The sequence below is a fragment of the Paralichthys olivaceus genome, chromosome 8 (assembly GCF_024713975.1).
Source record: "Paralichthys olivaceus isolate ysfri-2021 chromosome 8, ASM2471397v2, whole genome shotgun sequence".
In the NCBI taxonomy this organism is placed as follows: Eukaryota; Metazoa; Chordata; class Actinopteri; order Pleuronectiformes; family Paralichthyidae; genus Paralichthys; species Paralichthys olivaceus.
This window is the reverse complement of record NC_091100.1, coordinates 20910668-20932903: the sequence shown is the minus strand read 5'-3', so window position 1 is coordinate 20932903 and position 22236 is coordinate 20910668. Positions and strand designations below refer to the sequence as shown.

Here is a 22236-nt window from a genome sequence, read left to right as displayed (position 1 = left end):
GTTATGTCCAGTTCATCATAAATCAGCTCCATGAGGTTTAACTGTGGAGACTGTGCTACTCTTCATCTTGTGAATTTTCCGTCTACTTCTTTTCGACTAATGTTTCAGGTCATCATGTTGAAACTCTGACAAACAGGCTTGTTATTGAGTACAGTGACAGTGAACTAATGAAGCACGTAGTAACATCAAATGTACAAATGTAGCAGAACAACTTATTTTCACACTGCCTTTGTTTGGTAATCCTCAAAAATAGTTAGTGCACCGTTACAAATTGCTCAGGTTAACTCATTTCTTAATCCCTAAATATTCTATTTCCCTCTTCAGTGATCTAACCGTTTTCTTTTACCCTTTGGGCAGTTTGCCACCTACCATTGTACAGGTAAGGACCTGTTGCATGTGAATGAAGCAAATAAACTGTCATCAGTTATATTGAATAAATATATTGGTGCTATAGTCTTTAAAATATGATATAATAGTTAATATGATTTGAGGCAAAAAAATATGATACTTCCTCATTCTTTTCAGCTAAATTCCTTATTTAGTATACTATATATACACTGAAGGATCTGAGAGTGAACTTATTGTTGTCCAAGCTTTCAAGCTACAGGGGAGGAAGCTCTAATTTCTCTGAGGCTCCAGGTCTGTCTTGAGAGGACATGACCTGTTTGTTAGAAACGGGACTCAGCAGCATCCAGGGACGTAGGCACGTGGAGGATTTCTATTTGCTCAGAGTCTGCTGCCTCCGTTGCCTGGTAACGACGCAGCGCTGCATTCCACGAATTGTAGTTCATAGAAGATCGTTTCCGCTTTGGTGACCGCGACGGGGCTGAGAGAGAAAACTACATATCCCACGATGCAACTGTTGAGGAAGCGCCCTCCCTCTTTGAGCACATGACTCGTGAGCTGAGGCACAGTAACAGACACGGTTGCAGTGTCTTCCGGCTAATTTTACTGACCTAGCTTGTGTCTTCCAGCTCTGTTCCTGTCCCTGGTTGTGTGGAGCTGCTGTTGAAATGAAGCTGCAGTGTTTCCTTGTTGCTCTGAGTCTGTGTTGTGGTGTCAAGGCTGGAAAATACTCCCGGGAAGTGAACGAGGCCGAGCCGAGCGGCGGTGATGGAAACACGGTGGAGTTCAGGATAGCGAAGCTCAACCAGGTGTGGGAGAAAGCCAAGAGGGTACGTGTTCAAATCTGTGGTCTGTGCTGTCTGTGTCTGTAGTGTTTCTACAGTCTGTAGTGTTCAATTCTATGGTCTGTAGTGTCTCTACAGTCTGTAGTGTTTAAATCTGTGGTCTGTAGTGTTCAATTCTATGGCCTGTAGTGTTTCTACAGTCTGTAGTGTTTAAATCTGTGGTCTGTAGTGTTTAAATCTGTGGTCTGTAGTGTTTAAATCTGTGGTCTGTAGTGTTCAATTCTATGGTCTGTAGTGTTTCTACAGTCTGTAGTGTTTGAATCCGTGGTCTGTAGTGTTCAATTCTATGGTCTGTAGTGTTGCTACAGTCTGTAGTGTTTGAATCTGTGGTCTGTAGTGATTATATCCGTGGTCTGTAGTGATTATATCCGTGGTCTGTAGTGTTTCTACAGTCTGTAGTGTTTAAATCTGTGGTCTGTAGTGTTTAAATCTGTGGTCTGTAGTCTTTCTACAGTCTGCAGTGTTTAAATCTGTGGTCTGTAGTGATTATATCTGTGGTCTGTAGTGTTTCTACAGTCTGTAGTGTTTAAATCTATGGTCTGTAGTGTTCAAATCTATGGTCTGTAGTGTTTAAATCTGTGGTCTGTAGTGTTTAAATCTGTGGTCTGTAGTGATTATATCTGTGGTCTGTAGTGTTTCTACAGCCTGTAGTGTTCAAATCTATGGTCTGTAGTGTTCAAATCTATGGTCTGTAGTGTTTAAATCTGTGGTCTGTAGTGATTATATCTGTGGTCTGTAGTGTTTAAATCTGTGGTCTGTATTGATTATATCTGTGGTTTGTAGTGTTTCTACAGTCTGTAGTGTTCAAATCTATGGTCTGTAGTGTTTAAATATGTGGTCTGTAGTGATTATATCTGTGGTCTCTAGTGTTTCTACAGTCTGTAGTGTTTAAATCTATGGTCTGTAGTGTTTAAATATGTGGTCTGTAGTGATTATATCTGTGGTCTGTAGTGTTTCTACAGTCTGTAGTGTTTAAATCTGTGGTCTGTAGTGATTATATCTGTGTTCTGTAGTGGTTTATACAGTCTGTAGTGTTTAAATCTGTGGTCTGTAGTGATTATATCTATGGTCTGTAGTGTTTCTACAGTCTGTAGTGTTCAAATCTATGGTCTGTAGTGTATCTACAGTCTGTAGTGTTTAAATTTATAGTCTGTAGTGTTTCTACAGTCTGTAGTGTTTCTACAGTCTGTAGTGTTTGAATCTGTGGTCTGTAGTGATTATATCTGTGGTCTGTAGTGTTTCTACAGTCTGTAGTGTTTGAATCTGTGGTCTGTAGTGTTTCTACAGTCTGTAGTGTTTGAATCTGTGGTCTGTAGTGATTATATCTGTGGTCTGTAGTGTTTCTACAGTCTGTAGTGTTCAAATCTATGGTCTGTAGTGTTTAAATATGTGGTCTGTAGTGATTATATCTGTGGTCTCTAGTGTTTCTACAGTCTGTAGTGTTCAAATCTATGGTCTGTAGTGTTTAAATCTGTGGTCTGTAGTGATTATATCTGTGTTCTGTAGTGTTTTATACAGTCTGTAGTGTTTAAATCTGTGGTCTGTAGTGATTATATCTATGGTCTGTAGTGTTTCTACAGTCTGTAGTGTTCAAATCTATGGTCTGTAGTGTATCTACAGTCTGTAGTGTTTAAATTTATAGTCTGTAGTGTTTCTACAGTCTGTAGTGTTTGAATCTGTGGTCTGTAGTGATTATATCTGTGGTTTGTAGTGTTTCTACAGTCTGTAGTGTTCAAATCTATGGTCTGTAGTGTTTAAATATGTGGTCTGTAGTGATTATATCTGTGGTCTCTAGTGTTTCTACAGTCTGTAGTGTTTAAATCTATGGTCTGTAGTGTTTAAATATGTGGTCTGTAGTGATTATATCTGTGGTCTGTAGTGTTTCTACAGTCTGTAGTGTTTAAATCTGTGGTCTGTAGTGATTATATCTGTGTTCTGTAGTGGTTTATACAGTCTGTAGTGTTTAAATCTGTGGTCTGTAGTGATTATATCTATGGTCTGTAGTGTTTCTACAGTCTGTAGTGTTCAAATCTATGGTCTGTAGTGTATCTACAGTCTGTAGTGTTTAAATTTATAGTCTGTAGTGTTTCTACAGTCTGTAGTGTTTCTACAGTCTGTAGTGTTTCTACAGTCTGTAGTGTTTGAATCTGTGGTCTGTAGTGATTATATCTGTGGTCTGTAGTGTTTCTACAGTCTGTAGTGTTTGAATCTGTGGTCTGTAGTGTTTCTACAGTCTGTAGTGTTTGAATCTGTGGTCTGTAGTGATTATATCTGTGGTCTGTAGTGTTTCTACAGTCTGTAGTGTTCAAATCTATGGTCTGTAGTGTTTAAATATGTGGTCTGTAGTGATTATATCTGTGGTCTCTAGTGTTTCTACAGTCTGTAGTGTTCAAATCTATGGTCTGTAGTGTTTAAATCTGTGGTCTGTAGTGATTATATCTGTGTTCTGTAGTGTTTTATACAGTCTGTAGTGTTTAAATCTGTGGTCTGTAGTGATTATATCTATGGTCTGTAGTGTTTCTACAGTCTGTAGTGTTCAAATCTATGGTCTGTAGTGTATCTACAGTCTGTAGTGTTTAAATTTATAGTCTGTAGTGTTTCTACAGTCTGTAGTGTTTGAATCTGTGGTCTGTAGTGATTATATCTGTGGTCTGTAGTCTTTCTACAGTCTGTAGTGTTCAAATCTATGGTCTGTAGTGTATCTACAGTCTGTAGTGTTTAAATTTATAGTCTGTAATGTTAATCTGTGGTCTGTAGTGTTTGAATCTGTGGTCTGTAGTGTTTCTACAGTCTGTAGTGTTCAAATCTATGGTCTGTAGTGTATCTACAGTCTGTAGTGTTTAAATGTATAGTCTGTAGTGTTTCTACAGTCTGTAGTGTTTGAATCTGTGGTCTGTAGTGATTATATCTGTGGTCTGTAGTTTTTCTACAATCTGTAGTGTTTGAATCTGTGGTCTGTAATTATTATATTTGTGGTCTGTAGTGTTTCTACAGTCTGTAGTGTTTAAATCTGTGGTCTGTAGTGATTATATCTGTGGTCTGTAGTCTTTCTACAATCTGTAGTGTTTGAATCTGTGGTCTGTAGTGATTATATCTGTGGTCTGTAGTGTTTCTACAGTCTGTAGTGTTTAAATCTGTGGTCTGTAGTGATTATATCTGTGGTCTGTAGTCTTTCTACAATCTGTAGTGTTTGAATCTGTGGTCTGTAATTATTATATTTGTGGTCTGTCGTGTTTCTACAGTCTGTAGTGTTTGAATGTGTGGTCTGTAGTGATTATATCTGTGGTCTGTAGTCTTTCTACAATCTGTAGTGTTTAAATCTGTGGTCTGTAGTGATTATATCTGTGGTCTGTAGTCTTTCTACAATCTGTAGTGTTTGAATCTGTGGTCTGTAATTATTATATTTGTGGTCTGTAGTGTTTCTACAGTCTGTAGTGTTTGAATGTGTGGTCTGTAGTGATTATATCTGTGGTCTGTAGTCTTTCTACAGTCTGTAGTGTTTAAATCTGTGGTCTGTAGTGATTATATCTGTGGTCTGTAGTCTTTCTACAATCTGTAGTGTTTGAATCTGTGGTCTGTAGTGATTATATCCGTGGTCTGTAGTGTTTCTACAGTCTGTAGTGTTTAAATCTGTGGTCTGTAGTGATTATATCTGGTCTGTAGTGTTTCTACAGTCTGTAGTGTTTAAATCTGTGGTCTGTAGTGATTATATCTGTGGTCTGTAGTCTTTCTACAGTCTGTAGTGTTTAAATCTGTGGTCTGTAGTGATTATATCTGTGGTCTGTAGTCTTTCTACAGTCTGTAGTGTTTAAATCTGTGGTCTGTAGTGATTATATCTGTGGTCTGTAGTCTTTCTACAGTCTGTAGTGTTTAAATCTGTGGTCTGTAGTGATTATATCTGTGGTCTGTAGTGTTTCTACAGTCTGTAGTGTTTAAATCTGTGGTCTGTAGTGATTATATCTGTGGTCTGTAGTCTTTCTACAATCTGTAGTGTTTGAATCTGTGGTCTGTAATTATTATATTTGTGGTCTGTAGTGTTTCTACAGTCTGTAGTGTTTGAATCTGTGGTCTGTAGTGATTATATCTGTGGTCTGTAGTCTTTCTACAGTCTGTAGTGTTTAAATCTGTGGTCTGTAGTGATTATATCTGTGGTCTGTAGTCTTTCTACAATCTGTAGTGTTTGAATCTGTGGTCTGTAATTATTATATTTGTGGTCTGTAGTGTTTCTACAGTCTGTAGTGTTTGAATGTGTGGTCTGTAGTGATTATATCTGTGGTCTGTAGTCTTTCTACAGTCTGTAGTGTTTAAATCTGTGGTCTGTAGTGATTATATCTGTGGTCTGTAGTCTTTCTACAGTCTGTAGTGTTTAAATCTGTGGTCTGTAGTGTTTAGATCTGTTGGCTGTAAGTGCTATAATCAAAACATAGCTAACTTTCCCTTTAAGTTAATAAAAACATACATACAACATTACCTTTCATTAAACTAAATCAAATCAAACGTCCAGAATAAGTGACAAATAATAGATTACTTCCAACATTTGTCTTCAGCCTTTTAACCATTTCAAGGTTAAATCCATTTTCAATGTGCGTCTGGCATGACTGGGTTTTCACATACGACAGACCACACGATCACAGTTCATCGTCAGGACAGTGGACACCACTGAAAACAACCTTCCACAGCAGTGAGGCCCGAGCCACGTCAGAGTCCAAGCTCACTGTGCTGGCACATTTCACAAACTACAACCAGCCTTAGATATACCCCCTTAAAATAGACTTACATTGACATTTGGTAATATGTAAGTGAAGGATTAATGTGGTTTATTTGTCAGTTACAGGTATCCTTTGTTTAATAAGACTGTTTTGATTTGTTTTCAGCCAATAAGCTGGATAAACTTGGTACAACATATTGGGAATACTGTTAAATAAATAATCTCAGCTGAAGGCCTTTGAGGAACTTGATAACCTACCCAGTTGCCCCAGATAACTTCAGTGGGCCTCTGCAGAAATCATAATTGTGGTCATCTCTCTGGTGGAAATATCCACTGTTAACCATAAAGACAGAGTACTAATGAATTCTATTCAAGTTTTAATTTCCCTATTTCTGTTCACTATTTCTGTTCTCTCTATTGTTTTTATCCATTGCATTTTTTTATTTGCTGCCTTTGTTAAGTATTTTGTAATGTGTTTTTTGAAAAGTGCTCCATAAATTAACTTAATTATGATGATGATGATTCTTGTTATTATTGTTATTCATATGTCCAATGGTAAAAAGAAACAGAACAGCAAATCTTCTTCAGCACATCCTGCTTTACTCACCATGACCTGCCCTATTTTCAGACCAGTGCAGACTGTCATTTTGAAGTTTGTCATCGAGGTCAGAGAGAGATTAGGATTGAGTTTGAAGAATTTTTCCACTTCTGCTCAAATAAAATCTCTAAATTGAAATTTTCCATTTTCACTGATGGAACAGCTACAGTTTATTTAACTTACCTTCCAGCATAATTTGCAGCATAAACTGTCACATTGTTATTTTTTTACTTTGTCACTGTTTCTATTTCCAGTCTTTCTCCCCCCTTCTCTCTGCTCAATCTTTCTCCCTCCCTCTGTCACAGTAGTTTTACGATTGTCTCTTGTTCTGGTCCTGATAGACGCAGTTGTCCCCGGTGCGGCAGGCTGAGCTGCACAGTGATCTGAAGATTCAGGAAAAAGATGAGATGCAGTGGAAGAAGATTAAGGTGGAGGGGCTGGATGAAAATGGGGAGAAAGAGGCCCAGCTCAGACGTAACTTCAATGGTGAGACAGTCTCTGCTCAGTAGTACAGTCAGGAATTGTGTCCTCACTTCAACCTAAATTCACTGTTGAGTTGCTCTTCCTTGAATATTCTATCCCAGATCTTGGCAGTGGCTCTCTGTGCTGAAATTTTTATGATTTTGACAAGTAATTAACACTACTAACTCCAAGGAGTAATTATTGTTGACATGATGGCTTAAATTTAATAAACTACCATTTGGCTGGTAAAATATTTAATGTTCTAGCAGCAAAACAAGTCCCTGAGGAAATGTAATTTCTCATCTCTGTCAAGGTTAGTTTTTGTTTTTACACAATCTCCTGTTTCTATACAAATTTAGCATGTGAAAGGTATAAATACATGAAACCCTGATCAAGAACATTTTATTTAATTATGGAGCAAATGGTCCTATAGACAGTTTTTGGGTCACATTTTCTAAACACTTAGGATGAGTGTGAAATCTGTGAATGTTGGATTTAAGATACTCTCACAGGTTTTAACAAGTCAAAGTGGATCCACACAAACCCATTTTCATTTTAAAACGCATCACTGTTGCCACGTGAACGCCTGCCATCCACACAACTCCAGAGTTGTTGAGCACCAAAGTTTGGAAAAGCTGCGGTTTCCGTCTTTTCCTACAGTTCCTTCAGGTGATAAAAGGTCAAGACAGACATACTTTGAAAATCAAATCCTAATCAAGTCATGATTAAACCCGGAGCTGGTGTATTAGTGTGTGAAGGGTTCTTCACCAGCCAAATACTGAACATCTGTTTAACATTCTGCTGCCATCGGCGAGTGATCTTCCTGCCCTGTGCGAGTACACCCGTCCTGCACTCCATCCAAACTCCTCAGTGGAGGAGTGACCACTCCAGCTCCAGGCAGAGCAGCATGGCCATATTGAGCTCCTTTTGAAGGATAAATATATATTTTTTAGGGGGACCTAAACTCACCTTCTCCTTCTCTGAATCACACCATTTTACTTGAGTCATTCTGATTGGGCTGAAAAATTGTTCCTGTCACTCTCAATTATTTTCTACTTTTGCAGCACTTCTTTCTGATCCTCTGAGCTCTCGTAAAAAAAATAAAAGTAAAATATCTTCAAGTTCTTTCACCTTTTTTATGAGGATTTTAAACCAGACATGTGGACACTGTCTTAATGAAGGATGAGTAGTTAATAAGTGACACTGATGGGTAACCACAGTGTTGGGATGATGCTGAATCAGCTGATGCAATAAGAGTTTACTAGAGCAGAGTAATGAGGGTAGAGCTTCTTCAGAGCAAAGTCCAGCTCTGTGTTGTGTTGAGTGTATCAGTCTAAGATGTTGGCTACTAGACCGATGATAACTTGTGCTGCACAGTATTTTTTGCACATAACTTGTAAATATGTAACAAATTAGTTACAGAAATGCTAAACACGCAGCAACATCATCAGTTTTCTGTCATGGGAAATTTGTGTCCTGAAAGATTTTGATGCATTTAGAATATTTTTTTAAATCTTGTCCTTTTTTGTTACCTTGTTTGTGGAAGCCTGCTGCCATCCAAGCGGGAGGATAAATGAGAATTTCCTTCATCTCTCATGCTCATCTTTAGATATTAAGTTTTTAATGTGTGCTACTTTTGTCAGAGAAAAAAAAAGTTTATTTTGTTAAGCTCTCGTCTGCTTCCCCAACTAAACCGTCAGTGTTCTAATCTTTTTTTCTGCTCTTGAATCATTAGGGAAGCTGCTCCCTATTTCAGTTTTTTTTAAATGGTGTGGTGACTGTGGAATTAATGAGCTGCTGTCAAGGGTTGTATGGCTCTGGGTAATTTTTAATGTGAAATGTGTTAGAGTTTCTCATTTTCAATGATGAAGTATGTGTCTTAGTCATTACATTCTCCTGAGCTCAGACAGGCTCAGTTGTAACTCCTCACAGGCTTATGTCAGCATCATTTATATCAATGTTAATAAAAAGTGAATGTATTATTGTTGTGCAGTGATCTTGGCCAAGTATGGGATGGATGGGAAAAGAGACACACGACCGCTGGAGAGCAACTCCCTGAAAGACCACGACACCAAGGAGGGAGACGTATTTGATGATCCCAGGCTCGACAAACTCTGGAACAAGGTACATGTTTGAATTTGTGTGCAAAGAGAGGAAGAAAAATAACTATATACAGTATATATTATACTATATATGTGGAAACCATGTATATATAAAATGGTTGTGGGGTGGTATCCTATCAAATTGATTTAGGTAGATAAATAAATTAATGAATAATAGACATTATAAAGTTCAACATCTCTTTGATTTTCGAAAAAAAAACACTTGAAACACATGAGTTATACTAAATGATTGACACAGTGAACGGTCTTTGAGGTTTCAGTTTTCACTCAGCAGCACCAATAGTCATTTCATTTAACTTTGGATCAAAGTAACACTTTTTTTAAAGCACAAAATAAAATGTTTTTTGTTTACAGGCCCATCATTTCAAACGCTGGTGCTTTGGCAACTATGCAGCTTGTTAAAGAATGAAAATTAAGAGAAGTTTAATTCACAATTACTCAAATTACACAATTTAAGTCTTCAGCAGAAAAAGCAGAAAGGTTCAGGGATAGTTCACTGGAAACACAAAATGATCTCATTATCCACTCACCACTATGCTGATGGAGGGGTGGGTGAAGTGTTTGAGTCCACAAAACACATCCGGAGTCTCAGAAGAACTTTGTAGCACAAATACAATTGAAGTCATTGGCCATAATAAAACAACTGAATAAACATAACATGCTTCCATACTGCTCATGTGGTGTCATCCAAGTGTCTGCAAGTCCCGACATTCATATTTGACTCAAAACAAGGTCCTTTACATCGTGTTTTTAGCCTAAATGTCCACTGATATCCTTGACAAGGTGCATTCATGGACTCTAGGAAACACTGTCGTGTAGCTTAGTCCACTAGCTTAGCTACTCCCGGTGGACTTTTAGGCTTAAAACACAGTTTTTATTACTTCGGAAGTGTAGGTCACCATTCTTGTTAATGGGATTTATCAGGAACATCTTGAGGAAATGATTCCAAATATGGCAGAAACGTTCACTTGGATGCAAAGATGAACTGATAAGAATTTGGTGGTCAAAGGTCACTAAACAAATAATGCCATCAATTAAAAAGAATTAATGTACTAATTATGAAAAAATACACTTAATACCTTCCATTTGATTCCCTCAAAGTCTTCTCTACGTATATTACACAAAACTGGACAGACACGGATGTAAACTGCAGCTTGATTGGTTGGTAGATGTAATTCTACTTTGTCAACACAAATTGTGCTTAAAAAGAGCAGTCGACGATTAGATTTTATATTTGCATCTGCTTGAATGGTGTTAAAATGTTTTAATATAATTCATAATTAATTCAAGCATTAGAGAGAAAAACAATAAACAAAATGTTTTATTTAGATGCTGTGTAAAACACGTGATATTCTCTACACGCCATGTGTCCTCTATATGTCATGGTAAAATGGCTTCTTGCATTATACAATCTGTTGATTTTATGAATTTTTTAAATGTGTATATCTGTATTTCATGCCTCTATCCAGAATATACCTTTTGGTCTGATATTTCTAACTCCTTCTGTCTCCGATGATTCTAATTGCACCAGGCCAAGAACTCAGGGAAGTTCTCCAATGAGGAGTTACTGAGCCTTAAGAGGGAGTTCCAGCACCACAAAGACAAAATCCACGAGTACAATATCTTCATGGACACAGTCAGCAGGACTGAGGGTGAGCTGTGTGAATCACTCACTGTGCTCTAATGCCGAGTTGCACCACCTCTGCTTACTGTTATTGATGTTTTCTGAAGCCAAGTTTATGAGCATTTGATCCCCATTCTCCTCTGTGCTGCTGTGTCACAGCAACATATTATATATTTGTCTTCTCAGCTCTAAGGAGCTCATTTAATTCCATATGTTTTATTACATAGACTTAATTATGCTAAACTTAGCCTTAACATAAGATTCTGCTAATTTTCTGAGAAATAAGGCAAGATCTATATTTTCTATGTATCAGGATAGTTTTATAGCAAAATATATGCAGAAAATGCCCAGGCCCAAGTAAGAAAGGCTCCTTCTCTGTTTGTTAAATCTAATTTACGTAGGTGGCAGGTATCGCCCCCCACTCTGTGTTCTATCAGTAGCTGTCACATCACATCAGATTGTGAGTTTTAAGTCCAGCTGACAGGCCCTGCTGTGTTTCAGATGGACACGGGCGGCAGGCGCATCTCTTTCGGCGTTGATTGACACTTTGCAGACGTTTTGTGCCAGGACTTTTCCGTTTCCGTTCTCCACAGTGCCATGTTTCTGCCAAACAAGCCAGGGGTATTTTTCTGCTTGTCTGATGCACTTAAATATTGAGCCAATCACATGTTGCCTGGAGGGGGAGTCTCTCTGTGCACCTCCACCACACCACCTCCTCCACATAGGTCTCCCAGACTTCATTTGACCTCGGATTTATTGTTTTTTCCTTTTGATCCAAATGTCAACTGTTATTATCAAGTCAGTGTTGCGCTGTCCAGTTGGCCTTTGTCCGCTTTGAACCTCCTTTCCTTTTTCAGGGGTGAAACAAGAGGGAACCTCATCTCCTCACTTACAACTCAACCAATAGACTCTACATCCTCTCATCTAAACCAGCTTCCTAACTCCTAACCTGTCACCTCCTCTCCTCTTCCCCCCCTGTCTCTTTGTCTCAACAGAAATCCACAAGAATGTGATCTCTCCCCTGGAGGGTGAAGCCAAAGAGCATGTGCTGCACCAGAAGCACACGGACCTGAAGCAGAAAATGAGAGACCTCAACCAGGGCTTTGAGCGCCTCCGCAAGCTCAGCCACGAGGGCTTCACCGAAGACAGCGGTGAGGGAGACAAAGCATGCATGGACACACAAATCTCCTTGTCTTTCCTAGTTGACATCATCTGTTTCATCCTAAAATATTTTTTTTCTTTTAACTTTTTTTTGGTTTTCATCTGTCGCATGTTGGAAATGTTATCATCGTGCCCATTCACTCACTGTGACTCCTGCTGTATTCTCACATTGGCTGATTCGGACATTGCCTATAATTTTTACTTCAGGGTTTGCAGGAAAAAGTCCGGTGAGAATCCAGAGTAACCGACCGAGACATTCTTTGCTCTCACATACAGCCCCTGTGGGTAATTTCAGGAGATAATTCCAAATTCAGCGAATGTCTGAAATCCGCTTGAATGTGAAGGACGTGAAAAATCAGAATAGAGAGAGTGTTATTTAAAGCAGCTCGGAGTGCAGCATCCATCCAGTGTCCTTGTGATGTTTCACTTATTTATTACTCTGATTAGGTCGTCTTATTGTTTCTGTTAATCAGCTGCTTGAAATCGATGTCGCTGCTGTGGCGTCTCAGCTGTACAGGTTTCAGTGCGAGTATAGTGTTCTCGTGCAGTGTGTCGTAACTCTGACTAAACACCAAGGTCAACCAGAGCTAGTGAAGACAGTCATAGTAGTAAAAGGTTGACCATTTACTCGAAGACTTCCTCATTAACATGCTGGTGAAAACTGTAAATAAACAATACAAAATATTCAGCATTTGTTATTTTACATTGTACATCATTGTCAAAATTCATTGCTGCTTTGCACTGCAGGTGGAAGTTAGCACAGCTGTTGTAGCTGGTACACATTGGAAAATAAAAGCAATGGTTCTACTGCAGAACCAGGAAGCCCCAAACACTAAGTTGCCAAAACAAGAAGTTGTCAAAACAGTAGTTGTTCTAAACCGCAAACGAATAAATTATATTACCAATAAGTCTTTTGAACTGTAAATTAATTTTCCATCTTCCACTTGCAACCAAAAGTAGGCCCCAACAAATGATTTAAAGAAAAGGAATGCCTTAAAGGCAACGGAGCGAGTCTGTTGTGGAGTTTAGATGAAGGGAATGTTCCTTCTGCTGATTCATACTGACCACTTAACTTCCTCTCTACTCACTTTCCTCCAGGTTGTTTCTCACCTGAGCACAAAGCAGTGTTAATGTCCCACTCTCTGTTTTCGAGCTGAGATATGAATGCAGGCAATTTTTCTTCTGTTTGTCCTGTTTCATATTGAGTGTATACACAAATGACTGAGCAACCAGGGCAGCTTGTTATTGTGATGGTATCTTATAAAACATCTGCTGTGACTGCTCCTCTTCAAAGCTCCCTCCCTCTCGTCTGAGCGAGTATTGGTGAGGCACCAAGCTGTCTCCTTGGATTGTTTATTTCTTCATCTTTCTGTCTGTCTTTTCCTCCTCCATAGAGTTTCGGGAGCCTCGTGTGATTGAACTGTGGGAGTCTGCCAAGAGAACCAACCTCAGCGAAGACGAGCTGGACTCTCTTAAGGTGGCCCTTAAATCCTCCGTGGCAGATTTTTGGACGTTTCTGTTCTCAGATAGTACTTTTTGTTTTGATCAGAATTGCTGCAGTCCAACTCTTAGAAACTTTCAAATCAAGAGCTCTTTTTATAACAGCAGTTTTAACTTTTCTAGTATACGTGGTAGCGAAGTACTACTTGTGTATGGTGAGCCATGAAGCAGAGAGAGCACCTTATTATGATCACATTTTATGCATTAAACATTTGAAATGCAGTGAAAGTATTCCACTTTCCTGTCTCTCAGCATGCTCCTTTCACCCTTTGTCCCATGGGCAGACGAATGTGCTGAACAACTCAATTTAAATTTAAATTTTTAAAAGACATCTGGCTCCCAGGTTCAGACGACTCACAGGGAAGCATGAGAATAGTATTTTCTCTGTGACATTTTCTATCTAGTTACTACTGAAGATGCATATCAGATCCCCTGTGCTGCTGTGCGTGTAATTGAAGGTGAACTGAACTTGTCCCCCTGTCTGTTCGTTGCCCTCCTTTTCTTGGTCATTTAGGAGGAGCTGCGTCACTTTGAGACCAAGGTGGAAAAGCACAGCCATTACCAGGAGCAGCTGGAGCTGTCCCACCAGAAGCTGCGACATGTGGAGGCTTTAGGAGACAAGGACCACATCAAGAGGAACCAGGAAAAGTACAACACACTCGCTGAGAAGACCAGGGAGATGGGCTACAAGGTAAAAGTGTCTGCTTTTAGTCCACACTCTTATTTCCTCGAAACACCACACAGCTACTGATGAACAGTGGACGAGTCTAAACTCATCTGGAGAAAACTGCACTTTAGTGGAGGACAAAGGTTTACAACACTTATTATTGTTCCGGTTGTAGAATGGTAGGACTCATATTCTAGAGTTGCAACACAATAGTGGTAATAAAGAAATGGTTGTTGGATAATGTTGAAAACCAGAAATATTTACTAGTACAATGACATATTTTGTGGTAAATCGTGATTAATAAATCCTGGTGTTTTTTCATGTGACCAGAGGTTAATGCTAAATAGATATTAGTACCGTCGGTCATCTTTAGGTCATCTCTTTGTCCAAGAGGTGTTTGTATTGATTGACTATATTTACAGTAATAGTATATACAGTAATAGTACAATCATGCAGACAAGCATTAAATATAATCTCAGTCTGGAGGAAAATATTACAATAAAACAAATGGTTTAACTAACAACTAACAAACTGCAACTCCAGCTAAGAATATCTCTACAAATCTGGAAATCTGTAAGTGTGTGGCTCACATATCTCAAGGACCGCTCATCTTGTCTTCTTCACTCTTAGCATGTGTATTTTTAATACAAGGAAGTGGCTGTGTGTGTGTGCGTGTGTGTGTGTGTGTTTACTTGTATTGACATAATCTATTTTGCCACTGACTGTACATTATCTCTCTTGCTTTCAGATGAAGAAACACATGCAGGATTTGTCCAACAAGATCTCTCGCCAGGGACTCGAGCACAATGAGCTCTGAGCGGCTCAGATCACCATCATTACGTCAGTGAAGGTTGAATGAAATCGCTTCTGTAACCACACACAACGTATGCTACATTCCCCACATTCCCTTTCATCCACTGTACAAAGAATCTGTTTTTCCACCGAAGGTTTTCTACTTTTGTAGTGTTCTTAGTTGCTGATTGAACAATGACTGAATGAATGGTTTTGTTTGTACATACTGTGCATATGAAAGATTTCTTATAAATTAGCTGGACTTATTTTTAGAACTACCAGGTCAGGTTTTCAGAAGAGTTATAGATGAATTAAAAATTAGTTTACAAACTAGTCTGGTACTCTGCAGCGAATGACAGGCAAGTTTGGCAAAAATGTGAGCTTGTAGTACAAAAACTGAAGATGTAACTTTTCTCCAACAAAGCCAAGTGTAGTGTGGGAGGTTGTTGTTAAGGGCCGGACAGCTGCAGTTGAGTCAGACTTAACCAGATGATGTATCTAAGACGGTTCAGGTCCTGGAGGGCGGCCAACCACCTGCATCAGTAGACATATTGGCACGTCGATGCCCAGACGATTTATTTACACCCCCTGTCCTCAGCTCTGCAAGTAATAACTGCTCCATCACATAAGCTGTTAATACTCTAGTGACTCATGCTTCAGTCTGCTGAAATATTGTGACAATACTGTTATTGTCTGATCAATATCAAATGAAGAATACTTTTCGAATTCGGGTAAGAAACACTGAAACCTGAAAATGTAACAGCAATCTTTAATGTTCAGTAAGATACAGGTGCCAACAGCATACAAACAATAATATTTTAAAAATATAGTTTAATATCATTCATATAGTCTTTGACTTAATTAAAGCAGCTACTATTTACAAAAAGTTCTTCTTGTAATGACATTAACAGACTGTGGTTTATAATAAAACTAAATTTGCCTCTTCCTCATGTTCTCTCATCTCACATCCTCCTCAGAGACGCTGGTGAGGAACTGCCACCATAAATAAAGAATTTCCCTCAAATATTGGACTCTTTGTCCTGATGATATCAAGAGGGAGGTGAAAAATTGGAGCACACATGCTGCGCTTTTTCATTCATCAATTCTTGCCCTCTCATGGACCAGAAGCAGACATTGATCACGGGGATGAATAATGTTACCGGCTGGCTGATTGCTCAGTCATGTCCTGCTTGGCTCACATGGGCCCGGTTTAATATAATTTGCACCCGAGATATAACTCTAAGCTGCTTACTTCAATCGAATACTTTAAAGCTCTTATGTGGAATGACTGACGAGCTATCTGGGACTCTCAGCACTTGATTGCAGGTGTCAGTGCGATGGGAAGAAGGGCTTGATCTCATTGTGTGAACCAAACCTGTGATAAATAGTATGAAATAAAACAATGGCAGTTGCTAACTCTGTGAGAGAGGCAACAACAAATACAGCCACACCCAAACAATGAGAACTATCCACAACAAGAATTTCTAACAAATGACACCAGTGTCTCACGTCTGTAATATCAGTGGTAAACAGTAGTTTGTGGTGTCATGTATTACTTCATCGTATGCAGATCTGCAGTCATCCTGAGAGAATCTTAAAAGAGGAGCATAGAAAATAGTTCCTTCGTCAACAGTTGCCACAGTGTTTGTAAGTGCCATGCAGCCAAAAAAACTAGGTTAAAAAGGCAACAAATTCTAATCTATAGATATAGAGAAATTAGAGCATATAAACAAAACACATCCATGATGGCAGCTGCATAAAAAACTATCCAGACATGTCCTATTTTCTTCTTTATATTGGAATGGATTGTTTGTGGAAATATTATTGTACACTGGTACAACTGTGTGTGTGTGTGTGTGTGTGTGTTTAAGTGTGATGATCACCTGCACTTGAGCATGAAGCTTATTCAGAGAGATGGAGAGAGTCCGTAATGACAACGTTTTTTTAAAGTGTCATCAACTCAGTCATTGCACTCAGTGTGGTGGCCTCGCCGCCTGTTCTCCTGCTGAGTCAGTCTGTCCTCTCTGCCCTGGTCATGCTCCGCCCCCACTCTCTGAGCTGTTCCCATGGCAGCACGGTCGAGGTGGGCGTACCTGAGGGAGCCCTCTTCTGGTTGGGAGAGAAGAAGAAACTTATTTCCTGTTTCTGCAGTTTGACACCTTAAACCCAACAGGAAACACATGCTATGTAATATGATGTTCACTTACTTGTACCATTTTCCTACCTGATGGTGTTGTTGATTTATCAATCAAGCATTCATCTTTGATTTTAAGAATCTGTAAATTGCTTTAAGCTAGGATATTAATTTTAATATACAAATTTCCACCTGAGAAGTTTAATACGTTGAAACAGCTCTAAATTCTGTGCCGCTGCATCAAATTGCTTCATTTTCACCACCAGAAAATGTCTTGATTATGCCACATCAATCAGTAGTAAGTAGCAATGAAAAATAAATTCACTTCTGTATTCCATGAATAAATTTTCTCCTAGTTCATTAAGTGTCTGTATTGGTTGTATCTAGCTGCAAAAACCCTTTTTCTTTTCCACCCTTGTTTTTTCAAAGCTCATAAAAGAGAAGGATGTCAGTGGGGAAATAAGCAGCTGTCACTGGACCCTATCAAGAAAACCATCTGTGAATTAGTACATGTTCATAGTCTTTCTTGATGTTGTGTCTGTGTCTTGTCATGGTGGGCGGGAACAGAAGAGGACAAAGACAATAAAGAAGCACCAAATCTAAAATTGTCATTAAGGCTCTGGATCAGCAGAGGTGTGGAGAGTTACCTGTGACATCACGGTGCAGACTGGAGACTGGAGCTGAGCTGGAATCCTGCAAGTCCATCTCACTGTGCAGCAGCTCTCTGATTGGTTTAAACGGCAGGACGTTGACATAATTGATAGTCCTGTCAATATGGAGCCCAGTGTCTGGGGTCACAGACGGAGGAGCTCCACAGGGAGACCGGAACATACCTGAAGTAAAAATCCAAAAAAGAGCTGTTGAAGTGGCAGCCTGGATGATCCTGAGCCAGCACCACTAAGCTTCAAAATGTATTATGAAGCTGCCCCTCTTTTAAATAAAAATCTTTAAGAACATTCAAGACAGTGAACTCATCAGTGATGTAATTCTCTTACCACCGGCTGATGTTGGCCTCAGTGTGATGGGTAGAGGTGGAGGGACAGAGGGGGACCGAGAGGCCGACGACTTCTTCAGAGCCATGTCCGCACTGTCGTCATGTTCCTCTCTCACATAGAGACGCGCATCTGACAACAGGTTTTATTTAGCACATTAGTATTTGACAGTCACACAGAGAGTCACAGAATAGACTTCAGTGTAGTGAAGCAACAGTAAATACTGCATTACAAAGAAGCTACATTAAAAGTAAGGAGCTCTTGTGGGGCCGCATTGTCCACATGAGAAAAAGATTCAACCTTAATAGTGTCTCTGTGTTATATCCAAACTCCTCTCTCTCTCTCAGTCGTTAACACCTTTATCTTCCTACAACAACTCAAGTCTCAGGAGACTTGAGAGTGAGACTTGCCGTTGAAAAAGAAATGTAATGTTGCTAGACTCTTAGTAAAGGCCCAGCATAGCAATTCATCAAAAAACTCTTTTAGAGGATGTTTCTTGGACTGTCAGAGTTGCCCCATAGGATTTAATTGTAGCCACAGCACTAAATCATAGCTGCTGTGGAGATGATCTACTGGACGATTCCAAAAGAGTACCATTAATTCATTTATTCACTGAAGTTAAAGAGAGAAGGTAAATATTCTCAGCAAATAAGAAGCAAGGTTATTTTATTACATTTGTTCTAGCCCCAAACTTTTAGCCTAAAGCCCATCATCAGAATTATGATTGAGAAGAGCTCAGTCTCTTTTTTTCATAATCTTGTTTAATATGTGTTATAAAACCAGGGGATCTTCTATCCCGTTATTATTATTACTTAAACATGAAGACAGCACCGATCATTTTAACCATATTATAGATGGTAATCTGACAGTTTAATTTATAACAATTTGTCATATTTTATACTGCATATAAAACGTTCATGTTAAAGTTAGAAAAAAAGAGATACAGTGGAGTAGATGTGGAAATATTCGAGCACAAACCCACCTTGTGTATCTGCAGGTGAGACGAATAATGGTGGTGGGTTGGCAGCCTTGAAAATAGATGACAACAAAATGAGATTTTATCTTTAATCCTCTTGAGAATTTGTTTGAAACGTGTACAGCTTATTCCTTCATTTTTTTAAAGTGTTTCTTATAAGGTCAACGTTTCATTTATAAGAGGATGACTGCGCTACAGCTTTTTTTTATGGCTCGAGCTAAGACAGGCAGATAAAAGCTCACCTGGGTCAAGCATCTATTCCTCACTGAACGCCACTGCTCCGGTGTAATGTAGTTGTCTGCACTGCACTATAGATGGGAGACAAGAGAGGTTATCATCATAAGGACTAATTGTTTTCCACTGCAGCAGTCAACAGGAAAAGAGAACGTTTTCATACAGGTGAGAAATGTTAAAGGGAGGGGGGGTGGATGTCTGAGTCGCTGTGGGCAGAGAAGCCGCTTAGAGAGGGATTGATGAGGGGAGGGAAGGAAGGGATGGCAGGGGCAGGAGGTGAGGAGGAGAGGAGAAGAGGGTGATGTAGAGCCCAGAGGCTGGGATGACATCTTAAGAGGTGGCAGACAGGAGACAAAGGGGGAGGCTGCCTCAAACATGAAAAATCTCTCAGACAGCGTGTCCCAATTTACCACTGTCTCCAGCACACAGCGGCTAATAACACGGCCGGCTGCTGCTTCAGGAATATTATCTGTCACACGTTCTGTGTCAGTGTGACTTGAGGAACCAGGCGTCGTCTCATTACCCAACGTTCAGGGTTGGAATTCTTTACCACACTGAACTGCTGACACTGAGGACTGATGAATGAAGAAACTCATTTGTGGACTCTGCTTTCTGACGGTTTCTGCTGGTTTCATCAGTACTGATTAACTTTCTCTCTCCCGTTTTGCTCTTTCTATCTCGCCAACTTACACACACATGCAGACACACACTCCCACACAAGCTGTCAGAAATCACAAGACACGTTGCTTCCTCTCCTGCTCTGCTGATTCCGTGCGCGCTACATGGGGGGAAAACACTTTGCACAACCCATCAGAAAATTAATTAAACACAATGTGGTGAGAGCTCCTCTGAGAGCTTCTGAGGTTTCAGACTAAAGTATCTGAGGGAAAACCACGACAGGTTTTCAAATTGAAAACCACACCTCTTTCTTTTATAGCAACTATTGTTCTCCTGTATTAGTGGTTCTGGGGAAAAGTGGCTCTACCTCAATGTGAGAGGGAACTTATGTCGGGCTCCTGGCCTATTATTTGCTGCAGGAGGAGAGTCCAATCACATGTCTGACACCAGGTTATTTGGGTTTGACAGACTGCTCCTCCAATGATGGACGTGTACAGGATGCACAGTTGTCTGCGCTCTGAAGTAGAACTAGGACAAAGCTGCCAAAGTCTTTGCATATAAGTCTTTGAAATAAGAGGAGAGCAAGTGCACGTCTGCAAAGTTCAAAATGAAGTTTGCCCAGTCAAAACTCAAGTTTTACAAGGTTTCAAACCTGGAAAACAAACTGATGCACTGGGCGAACAGTGGCTACTTTAAAAACTTTTTTTTCAACCCATCCAAACTAGACAAGGCTTCATAACTTTGACGATAGAATGATATTTACCTCATACACTTGGGCCAGACAAACTGCCCATAAGGACATTCGACAGTAAGAGCTCAATCGACTGCTACAAAGTTACATCTGAGACTCCATAAGTGTTTTGTGGACCCAAACACTTTACCCACCCCTCCATCGGTATAGTGGTGGGTAAATGAGTGAATTTTCTTTTTTGGGTGAACTATCCCTTTAAGTAGCTGGGATCATTTGTCTTGATTTGTGTTGCTGATGATGTTCAGTTTGAATCACAGAAATCATTTTCGCTTGTTTTTCTGCTCCTGTGGAAAAGCATGCTCAGCATTTTACACTTTTCTTAACTGCGACTCGAGCCTTTAAGCAACTGCTGTAAATCACAATTACAAAGGCAGCACCCAAGTGAGTCTTTAGACTCAATAGCAAGAAGCAGTGTGCATGTGAAGAGGCCAGATAAGTGCTTTTTGAGCTGCCTGTGCATCAGCAGCAAACACTGCAATATTATATAACTCAGTGAGGCCAAAAGTTGAAACGACTTCAAAGACCGAACAGAAGAAAAGTGCATTTGAGACGTAGATCCACACAAGGACGGACTGAAAGACTCTTACTATGCATTTTAAAATAATTCAAAAGTAAAACACTTTGGCCTCACAAGCTACTGTTAAAGTAGAGATACAATTTTTTACATTATCAACAAAAAACAAATATTAGAAACGCTTTTTACAATTTTCTGTTGTGATAGAAGGTATATGTATATTTTATTCAAATCTTATGAAGTTTAGTATGTTAAACATCTGGATAGTTTTTGTAGTTATTTTTAATTCTCAACTGCTTTCAGTTTTGATTAATCCTCTGTTTTATGATGCATCATTATTTTCTGTGAAGCTTCTTGTGTATGTGGAACAGGACTACAATATTGAGCTGTATTTCCCATGTGATGCATGAGAGACGGTTCTATTTAATGTCGCTGTAGAATTTGAGATTCCCTTTAGTCAAACATGTTACAAACTAAAATGAAACTATTGGTGCATACCTCCACCAAGGCCCAACAGTCTCCTCATAAAACAACATTGAAATTCACTAGATCCTGATTTTGATTTTGATCTGCTCCAAATTTCACACACTCAGTGTGTGGCTGAATTATCAAAATGTTGAAAAACACCCCACATTGTAAAGTTAAAGAAAATAATTCCTGAAAAATGTTCTCTATTCCCCGGCAGGTCTGCCAAAGTAATGAAGATACTTACCATGAAAGACAGAGAATTTAAGATTATAGAATTTACAGCTGAGTCTCACTGAGGCTCATTGACTCTAATGCAGTAAAATGTCTGTGACAGCAGGAGACAATTCTGTAAGTTCAGCAATATCACTTGTTCTAACTCTGCCTGTTTCCTCTTCCACAAGATCCAAACCACAAATCTACTGAGGAGTTCATCCTGGATAATTAGCACAAGGAAAACTTTTCTTTCTAAGCACAATAATAACGAATATACCACTGTGGGCTTAATAAATGCAAGCAGGCACATTAAAGAGAGATTAGCATCAAAAGGAAAACAGCCTAAGAGCTGCAAGAAGTCATTAGTGTGTTGATTTGCAAACACTTTGTTTCATTAATGCAAATGTTTGCATGGAAAAGTGAAGTCAGAGGATCTTTCTGTAGCGCTGAGCTTCAATTACATGATCTATTTCATAAATCATAAATACAGAAGAAAATCCGTTTTTTGCTT

General features: G+C 39.3%; 2 protein-coding genes across 7 annotated transcripts in view; one reads left to right on the top strand and one right to left on the bottom strand.

Moving 5' to 3' along the window:
* Window positions 1–861: 861 nt before the first annotated feature.
* Window positions 862–17319, top strand: lrpap1 (low density lipoprotein receptor-related protein associated protein 1). The gene is made up of 8 exons (XM_069529884.1): window positions 862–1175; window positions 6838–6982; window positions 8952–9082; window positions 10613–10733; window positions 11701–11856; window positions 13261–13343; window positions 13881–14057; window positions 14782–17319. The coding sequence occupies exons 1-8, from the start codon at window positions 1014–1016 to the stop codon at window positions 14848–14850; spliced, it is 1044 nt and encodes a 347-aa protein (XP_069385985.1). The 5' UTR covers window positions 862–1013; the 3' UTR covers window positions 14851–17319.
* LOC109627612 (protein Dok-7-like) overlaps window positions 15579–22236 on the bottom strand; it is a 23562-nt gene continuing 16904 nt past the window's right edge. For all 6 annotated transcript variants that reach the window (XM_020084276.2, XM_020084275.2, XM_020084277.2 and 3 more), the window contains 5 exons: window positions 19170–19235; window positions 18934–18979; window positions 17955–18083; window positions 17607–17792; window positions 15579–16934 (listed from right to left, as the gene is read on the bottom strand). In XM_020084276.2, the coding sequence (XP_019939835.2) occupies window positions 16786–16934; window positions 17607–17792; window positions 17955–18083; window positions 18934–18979; window positions 19170–19235 (576 nt within the window). In that variant the 3' untranslated portion in view covers window positions 15579–16785. The remainder of the gene's footprint in view (window positions 16935–17606; window positions 17793–17954; window positions 18084–18933; window positions 18980–19169; window positions 19236–22236) is intronic.

Bases quoted from the DNA above. Each gene is read 5' to 3' on its own strand.
- lrpap1 (XM_069529884.1), top strand. From the start codon at position 1,014: ATGAAGCTGCAGTGTTTCCTTGTTGCTCTGAGTCTGTGTTGTGGTGTC. The intron at 6,983-8,951 runs GTGAGACAGTCT...ATTGTTGTGCAG, and splicing joins GCTCAGACGTAACTTCAATG to TGATCTTGGCCAAGTATGGG. The intron at 13,344-13,880 runs GTGGCCCTTAAA...TTGGTCATTTAG, and splicing joins ACGAGCTGGACTCTCTTAAG to GAGGAGCTGCGTCACTTTGA.